Below are 15,995 nucleotides of genomic sequence, written 5' to 3' on the forward strand. Positions count from 1 at the left end.
TATTTGTTGCTTTTGGTTTTTCACGTGATAATATTTTCATCCCCTTTCTAATTCTCTGTCTTCTTTGCTTACTGAGGGGTTGTGCAAAAGAGGAGCTGTGCTCTATGTGTGTTTAAACAAATTAAAAGGCCTTGCAGCATCTATTTTTTCCTGAGATCCTTTCACCAAGGCCTGTTTGCAGCTGCAGGGACAGCTCCTGTGTGCATGGGAGGAGGGGAAAAGAGTCCAGCATGGCAGCACTGCCAGGGAGCACCAGCACTTGGCCTTCCAGAGCTGTTCTCGTTCCACTCCCACACTCTCCTTCTCATCCCTTGTGTTGGTGCAAGGCCTGAGTGCTCTAGCAGCTTGGTCACCATCCTGCTGTGTGTCAGTCCTGTGAGCCCAGGCAGGGACAGGCAATGGGCACTTCTGTGACAGAGCTGGCCTCCATAACAGTAGTTCTATAAAGAAAAATGATCTTCTTAGGGCAGTGCCTGAAGGCTTGGGTCTTCTTCAAGTTTCTCTCAAGAACATGCACAAGAAAGCAGCCCGCAGGTTGAAACATCAGTGTAGAGATAAACAGTGTGTGTGTGCAGGGCTGGGCACACAGCAGTGTCCTCTCACAGCCAGGCCTCCTGCCAGAGACCTGCAGGACCAGCAGAACAGGGTCTGGGCTGTGCCTGTGTGCACTGGACACCCCACGAAAGCTGCCCCAGGGCATCGTCATGGGCTGGCCCCTCACAACCTCCACTTCCAGCACAGGGCTGTCACTCCAGCTTCGAGAATTTGTTCCTGAATGAGTAGGTCAGAAATCCACGTTTGCATTGTACAGATGAGATGTGAACATGCACATCATGTACAAGAGGTGAGATGAACCCAAGTGAGCACAAACACCATCAGCTATTCCTAGGAGTTCCATGAAGGCCTGTGGGACAGACAAGGTCTCGAGGGCATTTCATATTGGGAGTCACAGCCCATGGGAAACCACCCACTGGGATCTTCTTCCTTGAACTGAGGTCCCCGTGTCCATTCCTCATGATGTGGGACATCTCAGATGAGTGCAGAGCAGGGTGACACACCACAGGGCTGAGGGGTCTCCTGTGCTTTTGTGGTGGCAACAGGAGGCTCGAGAGAAACTGAGAGTCCTGCCGCTGTGTGTAAAAGGGACAGACTCTGTCTCTGAGCATCCCAGGTGCATAGGGAGTCCTGAGACCAGCTTAGACATGGATGCCTTATGAAACCCTGATATTTCTGTGTGTGACTCCAGGAACAAACCTCAGTGGCCCAGTGAGATTCATCTCAGCTGCTGGGACAGGCTCATTGCAAGTGCTCCTGTCTGCTACATCAACCTTGACCATGATCCTGGATTCTGCTTTCAAAAGTGACAGCAGAATCACAGAAGATCTGAGCTCCTTGGGAAAGGAAGATGTCAAACCCATCTTTAGAAGGGCAGGAAGGAGATTTTGAAGAAGTACAGGCTGGTCAGCCTACCTCCGTCCCTGGGAAGGGGATAGGCCATGTCTCTAGGCACCTGAAGGACAAGGAAGGGATTCCTGAACTGAAATGAGCAGAAAACCCAATGAGTCCCAAGAAGTGCTCTGAACCCATTCCAGAGCTTTAGACCCCCGAGAAAGAGCTCAGTGACAGTGCAGCCCATCCAGTTGCATCTATGTCCCACACTGAGCAGCGCAACCAGTGTGGAGTCACCCCATGGTCCTGCAGCCAACCCGCTCTGTAGAGCATCAGTGCCAGGTTAGGGCCCTGTGGGGAGCACAGGGAAGGGGTCAGGAGCACCAGACCAGATCAGAGGAGGGATGGGGGGAGATCAGACAGGAGCTGACCTGGGCTGGAAATTGCCTTGGAGAGAAAAGAATAAGAGACAGAAAAGGAGTTCTAAAAGGTGTCAACATAAATACGGCTGTTCCTCTGAAGAGTGTTTTTCCATTGAATATATTTGATAAATTTGATAAAACAAGCATACTTTTATCTGAACAGGTCCTGGGCCATAAAAAAGTTGATGGATGGTTATGGTATTATGAGGTCAGTTGTGTCTCAGAAACTCATAATCCAGTAAGCAGCATGTGGCTGTGAAGGGGACTGTGGGGTCAGTTCTGTTTCTGGAGGTGACAGGCCAGCAGAAGGGACATGGCTGGGAAAGAACCTCTGTCAAAGTACCCACAGGCCCTACCCAGGAAGAAGCCTTGGAGACACGTTGTAATGTCCATTCCGCCTGAGTACATGACGAGACAGCAGCAGGAACATGGTTGGGTCTATCAGAGAAGCTGAAAGGCCAGAAGGAGTCCTGGGATTTAGAAGATAATGGTGAGGTGACTTCTCTCTGGTCAACTAAAAGACCACAAGAAGCCTAACAAGTTGGTTTCTCTGCCTGAAGAGCAATTTTTGAGATGGTAGTTCTTCCCTTAGTAGCAGAAAAAAGCAAGGGAGAAGAAAAAAAAGTCACAAAGTGTAACTTGGAAGATGGAGACAGGATATCAGGAGGAAGAAATGTCACTGGAAGGGCAGTGCTGTGGTGCAAGAGGTCAACCAGAGGGAGCTGGATCAGCCCATGGCTTTGTGTTCCAAAGAGCAGCCAGTGAGGGTGCAGACACATCAGTGAAGGGACAGAAATGCTGGGGTGAGAGCAGGTCGGGAAGCGAGATGGGTGTCTGCAGCCTGCAGGGAAAGAGGGGCAGGAGAAGGACTGTGTAGAACAGCCTGTGGTGGAGATGGCAAAGGGCAATACAAGACTGGAAGGACCAACAGAATCCCTGTCATTTCAGGCAAACTGTGTCTTTGTTATTTGACTGACTGTGAGGAGAGGGGAGGGGAGGGGAGGGGAGGGGAGGGGAGGAGAGGAGAGGAGAGGAGAGGAGAGGAGAGGAGAGGAGAGTTCTGCTCTGTTATGCCTGGAGTTCTGAGTGACAAGCCCTGACTGAGCCCTGAGGGCTCCATATCTGAAAAATATTCCTTACTCCCCGTCACATACCTATCTCGAAAGCTGCATGCAAAGGGCTGATTTGCAAACTGTACATCAGCAAACAGTTTGCTGTGGAAGCCATGGTCAGAGGGCATGGGTAGGAAGGTCCCAGTGTTAAACACCCAAAGAGGCAAAACCCGCTGAGTCCCCCTACCCGTCGGTACCAAAACATCCACTGAGGCGGAAGCTGTCTGAGGAAGAGAAACTCAAAACACAGCAAGTCATTGCCCCACGTGCCAGACAGAAGGCACCTTCGTGTAACTGAATGGGAGATCATCACAGGCAGTATCGCTACTGGAAGGAAGGCTGGACTGGCAGCAAATGCACACTGTATTTTTGCAAAAAAGGGACACTATTAGGGACACCCCTATTTTGTACGTACACGGCCTGATTCGGGGCCAGCACCCCAAAGGCTTCCTCCAAAGGGTGCTGGGCGCAGGGGGGCAGGTGGGGCTGCACATGTGTGGCTCTGTCACCCCCATGTCACAATGCCAGCACCCAGCAATGCAGCAGTCATGAGGCCCCGTGCAGGATTCAAAGGAGCAGCCTCCCGTGTCCATTGCCAGAGCTGGCCCGGGGGCAGCCCCAATACATCTGACAGGAAGCACTTGAGGAGCTGCTGGAATCACAGGCCAGGAGCTGAGGGAAGAAAACCTTGGATGAATGCGGGGGATTACGGTGGGTCTGTGGATTCCCTCACAGAGGGCATGGGAACAGAGATCAGCCTTGAAGATATTAAAGCCTAACCATGAGAAAGATGGGAGTAAAGGACTATCCGGAGACATTAAGGTGTACCCGTGAGAAAGAAAGGATGTACCTGTGAGAGAGAAGGGAGCAGAAAAGTAACATTGATGATAGCAAAATTAGCCAATGAGATGTTACTGCTGTAACTTGTAACCAATAGTGAAGAGACACATGAATTGGTAAAACTGTATAAAAAGGCACTTGTGGCAATAAATGGCATCTACAGCTTTCATCCTGGAAGAATTTGGTCCATGTCATTTGTCCGTCTCAACTGCGACATTTTTCTAAATAGGGAGAGTTCATATCCTAAAGATATGAATATCCTAAAAGTTCATATCCTAAAGATCCGTGTGGAATTCAGCTCCCTGGAACAGGCTCCAAAGTCAACGAGCAGCCATCCCAAATGCCACCGCACCAGCTTTACTGACCCCAAGCCATCTCGCTCCTTTGTTGGCAGCTTGCGGGATCTGCACTCTTTTCAGGGTGACACGGTAAACAGCTCCTTCTTCTGCTTCTTCACCCCCATCCTGAATAGTGCTCTGCCAGGAAAAGGGCAAGGAAAACAAGTAAAAGAGAAAGGAACAGGGTCCCTGCACAAGCATCAGCTGCAGACACCAGCATGCCAACATGAGCATCTCAAACCACCTGAAAAACACTCACTTAAGTCGCCTCTTTTTAGCTGCCTTGAGTTACCTGGGGGGTTTTGGACTTAAAATGAAAGCAGAGAGGAGCCGAGTGCACAAATTACTGTACCAGCCAATGAAAGAGGTAAGACTTGAATCAGAGAGTCCAGATCTCTGGAACCCAGCCCTAACAGCCACTGCATTAACATGTTGCTGCACAAGAGTTACTACCAGTTCTCTCAGGAGCTCTGCTGCTGCAGAGAGACTATTAGAACTTGCGGCTCTGAACTTGAGGGAGCACATGAAAGCAAGGAACATCGTTTTAAGCTACAAAACCAAGATTGAGCTGTGTTGTCACAGGTGAACTGATCTGATTATTTGCCAGGCTGTGCATTCGGTTTTTCTGTATAATACTGAGGTGATCCAGGATGCGCTGTGGCAGATACAGGCTTTGATAATCTGACTAAAATGTGTTGTCATCTTTTTTCCTCTCGTCCCATTCCTTGCTCCTCGGGAGCGGCCCCGGGGCAGCCGTTCTCTGGGCACTCTGTGGTGCGACCCCCCCGCCCGTGTCCCCCGCAGGCCCGGGGGAGGGCGGCGCGGCCCGGCCTTGCTCATCCCCGTGTGCAGCCGCCCCGCAGCTGATCCCGCACCTGGCGCTGCCTCCGCAGCGCGGGCAGAGCTGCCGCCGGCTCCGCCAGCCCCGCACTCCCGCTCTCTCGCCCCCGGGGCAGATTGTTCAGCTCCTGGGGAGGGGCCGGTGCTGCCGAGTGCTCAGTGTTCAGGACAATCCAGGAAAGAAACTGCACAGGCACAGAACTTGTTCTGCGAGAGACAAATGCTGAGCGCTCCTGTTGGCTGCTCAACCCACACACGTGTGTGCACATACACATCCATGTGGACAGACACCAGTTGAAGAGATGGACTGCTGCAGGAAGAAAAACATTTGGGGAGAGTGAACAGTGCAAGTGGAATGGTAACTCTTGTTAAGGGAAGGAGGTGGGGAGGCACTTCAGACTTATTGCTCGATTCTATCACAGAAATACGTTCACCGTGCACTACGAAATAGCGTGTGCACGTGCAGACACGGAGCGCCTGAAAAGATTCAGCTTCTGCAATTTATGCATTTTTTTTTTTCAAGAGAGAGTGTTTTTGTGTCTGTGTGGTTTTGTTTGTCGGGGGGTGTTTGGTTCGTTTTGTTTAGATTTTTGTTTTGTTTCGGTTTGGGTTTTTTATGAAAGTTTGCTGGCATGAGGGGAATTCTTAAAGGTCTTATGTAGGTTGGAGGCTGGGGAGGTTTTTTGGACAATTTTGGACCAGCGTCTCCAGCCAGACTTTAATCAGCCCCTCCTCTGTAAACTTGCTACCTGGCAGAGGAGACCAACACCCCCTGGCTTCATAGAATGTTTTTCCTTTTATTTTCTCTTCCATTGTCTGGAATGCTTTTCCTATTCCTCTTTCCATTTTTTCCATCCTAGGATGTGGGAATGTAACTTCTAGCATCAGCTCTTTGGGAGAGAGACAGGAATCCAGGTGTTTACTTTTTTCTAGCTGGGGGTGAGCTAATCCAGTGGTTTTGGCTTTTGCTGTGATTCAGAGCAGCATGTGGAGGGAGACAGATGTGTTGGGGGTGGGTTTTAATGCAATACCTGCAGAAGAGAGAGAAAAAACAAAACCAAACAAAACCACCTTCTCTGGGAGCTGAGGAAGGTGTAATAACGGGTTGCTAAAGGGAATGTCTTTCAGAGTTTTCGGCGCCTCCTGCCATCGCCCCCAGGCCGAGCAGACCCAGACCCTGACCCCCTTCTGCTCTCCCACCCCTTCCCCACTCCACCCCCCCGGCCCTTCCCAGCCCCCCCTTTGGCCCATGATGTCACTGCTACGCTGGACGAGTGTCCCCTCCTCCCCACAGGTGACCCCCATGAGGAGCCCACCCACGTCCATGCGGCAGGAGCAGTGCGACACCCCGGAGGTGTCTGACCCCCAAACACCCAGCGGGCCTCTCACGTCAGCTTCCCTCCTTCCAGCCGCTTCCACAAGTGCTCATCCCCGGCACGGAGCCCGTGTTGACCCTTCTGCTGCTCACAGGTTTGGGGGGACACCTTGGGGTGTGTGGGGCACTGAGGGGTGCACCCCCCAAATTCAGCCCCTGACCCCCATCTTTACACACAGAGCAGGGCCAGGTGAACAACCTGCGGCTGGACGGGGCCCCCTTGGCCCCGCAACCCCTCGGCCTCAGCCAGCCCGTTGGCGCCACGGCTGCCGGGCACAGCGCTGTCACCTTCCTCACCAGTGTGTCCCCAACCCCTTCAAATCCCCCAGAATCACCCCCAAAACTACCCCCGTGGGACCCGAGGTCTGTCACAGAGATTCATGAATTACCTTCGCAATGCCCCCAAGGCACTGAACTCTCTTGGAAGGCCTCAGGAGGATCGCTAGTAATATTGCACATCATAACCTCTGCCTTAGATTAATTTTCCTTTTCCTATTTAGTTTGCTTTTTAAGGACTGTTAGGTAGTTTTAGAACATTTGATATAGGTTGCTTGGTTTAGGTTGCTTTAGGTCATGACATTTAGGCTGTTTAGGTTATTTTAACATCGGGTGTTTTAGGTCAGTTCTTTTCAGTAGGTGGTTCAGGTAGGTTGGTGCATGTATGTGTTTTTAGGTAGCTTGAGTTAGGCAGGTTTCATGTGCATTGTCTTGGTTGGCTTCAGGTTCTGTTTACATTGGTTCAGGCTGTTTGGCTGAGTTGGTTTTGAGGTAGCTTGGTTTAGGTAGTGTTTCTTCGGCTGGGTCATTTTAAGTCCCAGGTGGCCAATGAGGGAACAGGTGGGATCGGGGTGGGGTGAGGGGCAAAGTCGTCTATCCAATGTCCAGCCTCAAGAGCCTGTCCTCCTGCCTGTCCAGATGTCTTCAGGAGAACCCCCGGATCAATATCCATTGTAGAATGCTGCTATCACTTCTTCTATACACTGAAAAATGATGGAAAACAACTTTGAAAGAAAAAAACCCTCCTTTATGAAACCTTCTTTGAAATCTTCACCATTAAGTATCTGACTGAAACCTCCCCAATTAGCTGTACAAGTCCTGAGGACTCTGTCTCAGGCGTTCCTCCCAGCAGAGCTGTTCCAGCCTGGGATCCTTCCCATGGCTTCTCCCGCAGTCCCGCCAGCCCAGCGCAGCCAGTTAACGAGGGAACGCTCCAGTTTATTGCCCGAGCCTTGAGCTCCAGGCTGAGGCTTGAGGGGCTGCTGCAGCAATCCCGGGCAGAGGCACAGAGGAGCTTCTTTACCTGTGAAGAGGCAGGAAGGCTCCTGGGGTCAGAATGCAGAGTCCTCTGCCCCCTCAGCCCAGGCCATGGCCAGCACCCACTTTTCCCTGTCAAGCTCCTCGTCCCACTCGTCGAGGACGGTCTCGCTGTGGGCCCACGCTGCGTCCCGCACGGCGTCCCGGCTGACGGTCGAGCTCTCCCCCTCCCAGCTCAGGACTGCGGAGCCGCGCGGTCAGCAGGAGCCCGGTGCGGTGCCGCCCTGCAGCCCGGGCAGCGCACAGGGGACGCTGGGGCTGTTCCCCGCCCAGGGGAGCAGGAGTGACCTTGTTTGCCGTAAGCCTTGTCCAGGGAGTTCCTGAGCAGCTCCTCCACCACGCTGGGCTCCCCCTGGTTCCCGGGAGCTGTGCCGGCCCCACGGCGACTGGCGCCGCTTACCTCGACTTGCCCAAATGCCCCAGAGTGGAGTTGGGGCGGGTGGTGTTTGTGGGTCAGGGCTGGCCAGCACGTTCTGGGTGAGGACGTGCACGGTGGGCCCTTCTGCTCTCCTTCCTTGGTGGTCTAAATAAAAGAGGTTTCCATGAGCCAAGAGGAGAAAACAAAAAGGGGAGCCCAGAGAAAGGGGAAGGGAAAAGACACAGACAGGGGGAAGTGGGGAAGTAGAAGTGGGGTACTAGAAGAAGAATCAGAAGTGTTTTCCGTTAGAAGCAGAAAGGAAAAAAGGAAGGAAACTTTAAGAACAGAAACCCCACCGCGCCGTCCTGAGCCCCGGCTGCACAGCAGTGCCCAGAGAGCCGGTCCAGCCGCTGCCCGGGGAGGAGGTGACTCTGCAGCCTCCAGCTGTGGCATCACCAGCTCCCATCACCACAGGGGACATGCTACCCTGAGAAGGCTGGCAAGGCCGCCCCGCTCCAGGGACTGGTGCAGCCACCCCTCCGTCCTGAGCAAGAAGGCAGCAGCCAATTCTCCAGCCTCTCCCAGGGATGGGAATAACAGCGGGGGCCTGGCCCCGCAGCCCGACCCAGAGGGAGGGCAGAGCCCCGGGGCTGAGAGGCTCTCCCCACCCGCCTCCTGCTTAGCAAGGTACCCAGCATCATTCCTACACTCCCCAACACAAGCCCCGGCTCCGGAGGCACGAGGCACCTACTGAAGTCTCTGGGCAGAAGCTCAGACTCACCTATTTGTCGGAAAGCGCCAGCTTCTTGGCCGGTGGTGGTGACATGGTGCTGCTGGGCTGCGGAGCAGCACTGGCCGACAAGAAGGCTTTCAGCTTTGCCAGCACCAGGCTAGCAGCAGCGCTGCCGCCAGGGTCCTTTCCCGGTGTCCCGGTGTTCTCCCCGCTGCCCCACGGCTCCTGGCCGGGGATGGGCTCCGGCAGCCTGGGGGAGGCGGGCAGGGGCCTGGGCTCCCAGCAGCGCTTCCGGGGAACATGCGCTTTGGCCCCGCTGGTGTTACTGGGGCCGCAAAATCCTGGAACCGCTCTGGGCGCGGGTGGCAGCTGCGACAAGAGCGGCTTCTTGGGCCTCTGGGCTGCATCACCGGGAAACGCTGCAGCTGCGTTTGTGGCTTTCAGGGCCAGCTTGGGTGACGGTGACCCAGAAGGCAGCTTGATGCGGCCAGGCAGGCTGGAGGCAGCTTTGGAAATGGGACCCTCTGAGCTCTTCCCGGGGCTGGGGATCCTGGGGAAGGCAGAGAAGGGCACACGTTAACTGCCAGTGTCTGAGCGACTGGAACACTCTCGTCATAGCTGCACACGAGAACCAGGAGCCAGAAGCTCCGAGGACGTGAGGAATTCTTGAGCTGCAGCAAAACCACAACAAGGGGCTGGAGCTCTCCCGAGCCAGCACATGCACGTGGGAACCGGGGCTACCTGGGCCAAGCTCCTTCACAGAATCACAGAATCACAGAATGTTAGGGATTGGAAGGGACCTCGAAAGATCATCTAGTCCAATCCCCCTGCCAGAGCAGGAACACCTAGGTGAGGTTACACAGGAAGGCGTCCAGGCGGGTTTTGAATGTCTCCAGAGAAGGAGAATCCACAACCTCCCTGGGCAGCCTGTTCCAGTGTTCCGTCACCCTCACTGAGAAGAAGTTTCTTCTCAAATTTAAGTGGAACCTCTTGTGTTCCAGCTTGAACCCATTACCCCTTGTCTTACTGTTGGTTGTCACCGAGAAGAGCCTGGCTCCATCCTCGTGACACCCACCCTTTATATATTTATAAACATTGATGAGGTCACCCCTCAGTCTCCTCTTCTCCAAGCTAAAGCGACCCAGCTCCCTCAGCCTTTCCTCATAAGGGAGATGCTCCACTCCCTTCATCATCTTTGTGGCCCTGCGCTGGACTCTCTCCAGCAGTTCCCTGTCCTTCTTGAACTGAGGGGCCCAGAACTGGACACAATATTCCAGATGAGGTCTCACCAGGGTAGAGTAGAGGGGAAGGAGAACCTCTCTCGACCTACTAAACACCCCCCTTCTTATACACCCCAGGATGCCATTGGCCTTCTTGGCCACAAGGGCACATTGCTGGCTCATGCTCATCCTGCTGTCCACCAGGACCCCCAGGTCCCTTTCCCCTACACTGCTCTCTAATAGGTCATTCCCCAACCTGTACTGGAACCTGGGGTTGTTCCTGCCCAGATGCAAGACTCTACATTTTCCCTTGTTATATTTCATTAAATTTTTCCCCGCCCAACTCTCTAGCCTGTCCAGATCTCGCTGGATGGCAGCACAGCCCTCTGCCGTGTCAGCCACTCCTCCCAGCTTGGTGTCATCAGCAAACTTGCTGATAGTACACTCAGTTCCCTCATCCAAGTCGTTGATGAATATATTGAACAGTATTGGTCCCAGAACTGACCCCTGGGGCACTCCACTAGATACAGGCCTCCAACCAGACTCTGCCCCATTGATCACAACTCTCTGGCTTCTCTCCGTCAGCCAGTTTGCGGTCCACCTCACTACCCGATCATCCAGTCCACACTTCCTCAGTTTTGCCGTGAGGATGCTGTGGGAGACGGTGTCAAATGCTTTGCTGAAGTCAAGGTAGACCACATTCACTGCTCTGCCATCGTCAATCCACCTTGTTACGTCTTCATAAAAGGCTATGAGGTTGGTCAAACACGACTTCCCCTTGGTGAAGCCATGTTGACTGTCCCTGATGACCCTCTCCTTCCCAAACCCCAGCCCTGTCCCACACGCTGAGCAGGGGCAGAGGGGCTGGGGACACAGGGCATGCTCACCTGAGGTAGAACAGCACATACGCCTGCTGGTTAAGGACCACCTTGATGTTACTGGAGCGGACCACATTGTCATTCATTTGGTACCACTGCCCGTTGCTGGCCTGCGGAAGGAGAGAGAACGGGGTCGGGCTGTGTCCAGTGATGCTCCTGACCTGAGGAGCAGCAGGAACAGCGCCCGTCAGCAGAGCTCCGCTCCCTAAAACCCCCAGGCGGTCCCGGGCAGGCGAGGGGACTCTGCGAGAGCAGAACTCCACGCTTCCTGTGGCAGAGCACAGCCCGTGCACCCCAGCGCTCCACACCACGCGTGTCTGCTGAGCACCCCCCTGTCTGCGCAGTATGCGGACCCTCGAGCACCCACCAGACCGCAGCACAGAGAGGGTGCCAAGACAGCACCCTGAGCTCACCTTGACGTAGCAGTAGTAGTGTCCTGCGTGGCTGCTGTACCCCGAGTGCACCAGCACCGCGTAGAGCCCGTACATGACAGGATCCCCGCTGGTCTGGGACATGTATGGGCGGATGTTCAGGAGCTCAGGGTAGCCCACGTCCTGCGGAGAGAGGATGTCTCAGGAGCCTGCACAGCAGATGGCAAGAGCAGCTCAGCTGTCCTACGAGTCCTGTCTCGCGAGGGAGGGGGAACCCGCTCTCTCCAGGCAGAGCTCACGGTGAGGAAGATGCCGGGATGAGCCAAACTCCCACCGCACCGCACAGCTGGGGAAGGGCTGCAGGACTGCGGTAGAGCTCGCGCTGCGCACAGAACCACCTCCCACCCCGCTCTGGGCAGCAGGGCCTCGGGACAGGACACAGCCCCGCTCTGGATTGCCGAGCGCTCACCTTTGTGATCTTGCCCCCAGTGAAGTCGGCAAAACGCTTCAGAGCAAGCGTGAGAACGTTGGGGGCTCGGTGGATAGCGAAGCGTTTGGTTGCCGACACTTTCTTCTTGCATCTGCACAGGAAGAGCTCGAGCTATTCACGCTGTTCGACCAGCACCCAGGTGCTTGCCAGCCCTGGCCAAGCGGCAAACCCCACGGAAATGACCCTGCTGAGAGCGAGTACCGCTCCAGGGCACCCGCTCACGGCCACATCTGCTGGCTCAGGTCCCCGTCACAAGAGGAGAGAGATGAGGAGTGACAGGCTTCATCGCAGGCTTCACAGCCGCGTACCTCACGGTTTAGTGGTGGAGCAGGTAGAGAAGCCCTCCCGTACTGCAGCTTCCCACCTGCTTCCCACCAGCACACCCGCGGCACCTTCCCGCCCCAGCCCCGCACACTCACTTGTCACACATGTAGGCGTTCTCTCCGCCCAGCAGGTCTGGCTTCACAAACAGCTCCAGTGCCTGCTCTACATTTGCGGCTTGCTGCCAGGACAGAGGAGAGGTCAGGGCCAGACAGAGGAGGCAGCGTAACAACAGAGCTGATTCCCTCTTGCCTGCATCGTGCCTGACACTGGCAGGTTAAACAGCCTCCAGCAGAAACGCTGCAGCTGCAGGAACATCCCCTGCAGAGCAGAGCTCCTCTCCACGCAACCCTGCCCCTGTACCGTGATCTCCACCGGCAGGTCCAGACAGGGCTCAAAGGTGTCCGAGACTCCTTTGCACATCGAGCACTTCACTGCAAGAGAAAGAGCAGTGAGCGCACCCTGGCACGACAGCGGCACCCACCAACCCCCCGGCACAGCGCAGGCAGCTGCCGTGTTCCCCCCGACTCTCTGGGTTTGGGCTCTGGGAAGGCAGCACCAGCATTCACAGCCTGGCAATTCCGCTATGTATTGGGATAGCAAATGTTGCTGGACAGCTGGCAACGTGGATTCCTTTGCTGGTGGGACCCACAGGTACCGCAAGACTGACCAGCTGCAGCTCTGGATAATTTGCACGTGCTTAGTGATCTTCCCAAGTTACTGCAAGGCTCTTGGGGAAACAGCAGCCCTGAGAGTCATAGGCCCAAGCCCTGGCAGCCAGCACTCACCCCGGGACCGCAGGTAACCGCCAAAGATCTGGTGGATCAGGGTAGTGGCTTGGGTCTGGCGATCCAACCTAGAGACAGCAGCACCGGGTCACAGACCACGCGCCCCAACAGCCACCCCACCGGCCACCGCTGTGTCTTCAGCATCCAAACCCACCCCAGTCACAGGATTTGGGGACAGAATCGCAGCTGTGCTGGGGTGGAGTTGTCAGGAGAAGGCAAACAGCAGCCCATAGCTGTGTCACGGAGGGGCAGAGAGCTGAGCCATCCACCCCAGACCCTGGAGTCAGCACCCCCCTCCACGGGTCCAGCCTGGGGGACGCATTCACCCCACGTCCCCTCCCACTGGCACAGGGGACCAGCAGACGAGAGCACTGACGGCCATCAGAGGCCCCACATACTCGGTACAGTTGGGCAGGCAGGCCTTCTGCATGGCATCGATGGTGAAACGGAGGAACTCGTGTGCGTCCTCTTGCCTGCCGAAGCGGATGTGCGGGGCAATCTCTGCAGGAGAGGGAGGGATCAGCCGCAGCACGCGCTGCAACAGATGCAGGTCCTCCCGCCCTCCCTCGGTGCAGGGACTGCGGGCTTTGAGCTCCCTCAGCCCAAACCAGACGTCAGACTCATGTCGGCCACGGGGGAAGCCCCACAGCGTCCATGAAGTCCCTGGCAGGCTCAGCGAGTCGTCTCAGGAGAGCCTCTGCCAAGACCTGCCCTGATCTCAATGGTTCTGCTCCTGCAAGAGTCTCTGCCCTCCTGCACGGCTACAGGAGGGGACGCGAGGGCAGCCATCCTTACTCTTGAGGTCTCGAACAAAGGCCACTGGCTTTATCACACTGCCGCTGTTGGCAAACGCCTGCGTGACGTGGTTCTGCATGACACACATCATGCAGAAGCCGCTTTGGTGACCTGGAGTGGGAGAGGAGAAGACAGGACGTTGGGCACAAACCCAGGAGAGATGGAGGCAGTAGCGGGGACAGGGAATCTCTGGTCCAACACGGCTCAGCCACGCTCAGTCTTCCTACGAGCTCTGTGCTACAGCAGAGCTCTGGGGCATCCCGGGCTCACAGGGACCAGCACACACCACCCCGGCTGGCACAGCCCCAGTCACAGCACCAGTCGCTGCAACCCCCCAGACGAGACAGCATCCACGTGGAGGGAAAACAGGGCACAGGTACTCGCCCCAGGAGCCAGCAGAGCCTAATGGACCCATGTTAGTCCTGGCTGTGCCCAGCACAGACAAAGCCTCTCAGACGCAGGATGCAGAGCTCGGGAACGCTGCTACGGCCAGGCAGAGTGGATGCTCGTGTATGCAGAAGCTGAGCGCGGCCCCGGGACAGGCGGGCGCTCCCCCTCCCCACTCACAGCTGCGGCCGTGCTCCTTGGACAGCAGGTAGTTGGCGAGCGGTGGCGTGTACGTGAGGCACTGCAGCGTGGCGTTGAGGAAACAGGTGTTTCCCAAGTTGAGCAGCCCGGCGCCGATGCGCTGGACACGCTGCCACTTCACGGCGAGGCGCTGGGCAGGGAACAGCACCTTCCGGGGCGCGGGGACGCCGTGCCCGTGGCCCCCCGGGGTACGGTCGCTGCCTGCGGGGAGAGAGAGGCGGGTGAGCCGCGGGGCTGCGCAGCGCAGGGACAGCCCCCCCGGCCCTCTGCACCCACCCTGCTTGCCCGCCTGTCCCTCCTCAGCGCCGCGGGGGTGCTCGGCGGGCTCGCTGCGGGGCTTGAGCAGCAGGTACTTGGCCCTCGGCAGCTCCGGCTGGCCGGAGAAGCCGCGGCTGGCGGGCTCGAACTCGATCTTGCGCAGCAGCACCTTCTTGGCCGAGGTGGCCAGCAGCCGGCCCAGCGCCCCGGCCTCGCCCGCGTCCCGCCGCGCACTCGGCAGCTCCCTCAGCTTCGCCGTGCCCGCCATGGCGTGTCACCGCACGTGTCAGCGCCTGCAGGTCGCGCCGCTCTCCCGCTCCAGCACCACAAGCGCTTCCCGCGCCTCCTCCTTAAGTCCCGCCCTTCGCTGCGGCCGCTCGCGCTCGGCTCGGCCCACTGACTCCTCCCCTCGCCTTGGCCGTCCGCTCCGCTCCGCGTCCAGAACAGGACTGAGCTGCGCCTGCGCGTCCCCAGCAACGCCAGGGGCGGAGCCTGCCGGGGGCGGGGCTTGTTGTGACGCCATCGCGCCTCCGGCCCCGCCCCGGCGTGTCCCGCACGAGCCCTGGGCTGCTCGCCGCTCCCGGCCCTGGGGGTGCCCAGGACACCCGGCCCGGCGCGTCTGGAACTCGCCGCGGCAATGCCGGGTCCCGTCCGCTCCAGCAGCTGCCCCCGCCCCAGCAGACAGCGGCCTGGCCGCGCAGCTCCCCTGTGCTGCTCCCCAGGGGAGGTCGCTCCGCGGTGCCTGTCCGGACCCCGTGGCTGCCGACGGGACCGGTGTCCGGCAGAGCCCGGGGCCTGGGGGCCGTGCCCGCAGCAGGAGCTCCCGGCACAGCCCCGGCCCCGCTCAGCTGCTGGAGAGGCCGCGCGAGCCTCGGGCCTCGACTCAGCTGAATCCTGCTGGGCAGCGCCAGGTGGAGAAGCGGCGCCCAGCACGGAGCTGCGGAGCAGGGGCAGCGAGGGCCCCGCGGGGCCCCAAAGCGCCCCAGCCTGGACAGGGCAGGGGAGCGGCCGCCCCTCCGCCCACCGCAACTTCTTTCGTTCATCCCCTCCGGTGTCCGGCACTTCTCCGTATTCTTCACTTGCTCGAGGCAGTGGCCCAGAAACTTCATATGGTCACGTGCTGTACTTTCAGTGCAGGGGGACCTTGACACAGGCCAACAAAAACCTCTGCAGGTCTTACAAGGCAAAGGCGCAAGGTCTGCACTGGGGGCAGAGCAAACCTGGTGCCCCGGGACGGGCTGTGATGTGACCGGCTGAGGAGTCCTGAGGAGAAGGGTATGGGAGTTATCTTGGTTTCGCGTATATTTTCTAGTAGTCTGTTAGTATTCTGTTATTTTATTAAACTCTGTTTCTCTCAATCCAAATTTCTGCCTTCACTTTTGATTCTGTCCCCTACAGGGAGGGGAAGCGGGCGGGGGTGGGTGAGCGGCTGTCGTGGTTGTGTTGCCAGCTGGGGTCAAACCACGACACTGTGGAAGGTCCAGAGGACCATCTGTCATGGTGGGGTCAGGGGCACATGAGCTTTGTGGAGCAGCTGAGTCAACTGGGCCTCTTCAGTCTGCTGA

The 15,995-nt window shown here is 57.1% G+C and overlaps 1 protein-coding gene across 1 annotated transcript; it reads right to left on the minus strand.

Annotated features, from left to right (window-relative positions):
• Window positions 1-8,769: 8,769 nt before the first annotated feature.
• LOC135991485 (ubiquitin carboxyl-terminal hydrolase 36-like) lies at window positions 8,770-14,698 on the minus strand. Its single transcript, XM_065640170.1, has 11 exons — window positions 14,449-14,698; window positions 14,152-14,373; window positions 13,585-13,695; window positions 13,188-13,290; window positions 12,790-12,857; window positions 12,365-12,435; window positions 12,100-12,182; window positions 11,660-11,771; window positions 11,233-11,373; window positions 10,829-10,929; window positions 8,770-9,271 (listed from the first exon to the last, which is right to left on the minus strand). Exons 1-11 carry the CDS (start codon window positions 14,696-14,698, stop codon window positions 8,770-8,772), a joined length of 1,764 nt encoding a protein of 587 aa, XP_065496242.1.
• Between the last annotated feature and the right edge of the window lie 1,297 nt (window positions 14,699-15,995).

The sequence above is a fragment of the Caloenas nicobarica genome, chromosome 8 (genome assembly GCF_036013445.1).
Source record: "Caloenas nicobarica isolate bCalNic1 chromosome 8, bCalNic1.hap1, whole genome shotgun sequence".
Classification (NCBI taxonomy): domain Eukaryota; kingdom Metazoa; phylum Chordata; class Aves; order Columbiformes; family Columbidae; genus Caloenas; species Caloenas nicobarica.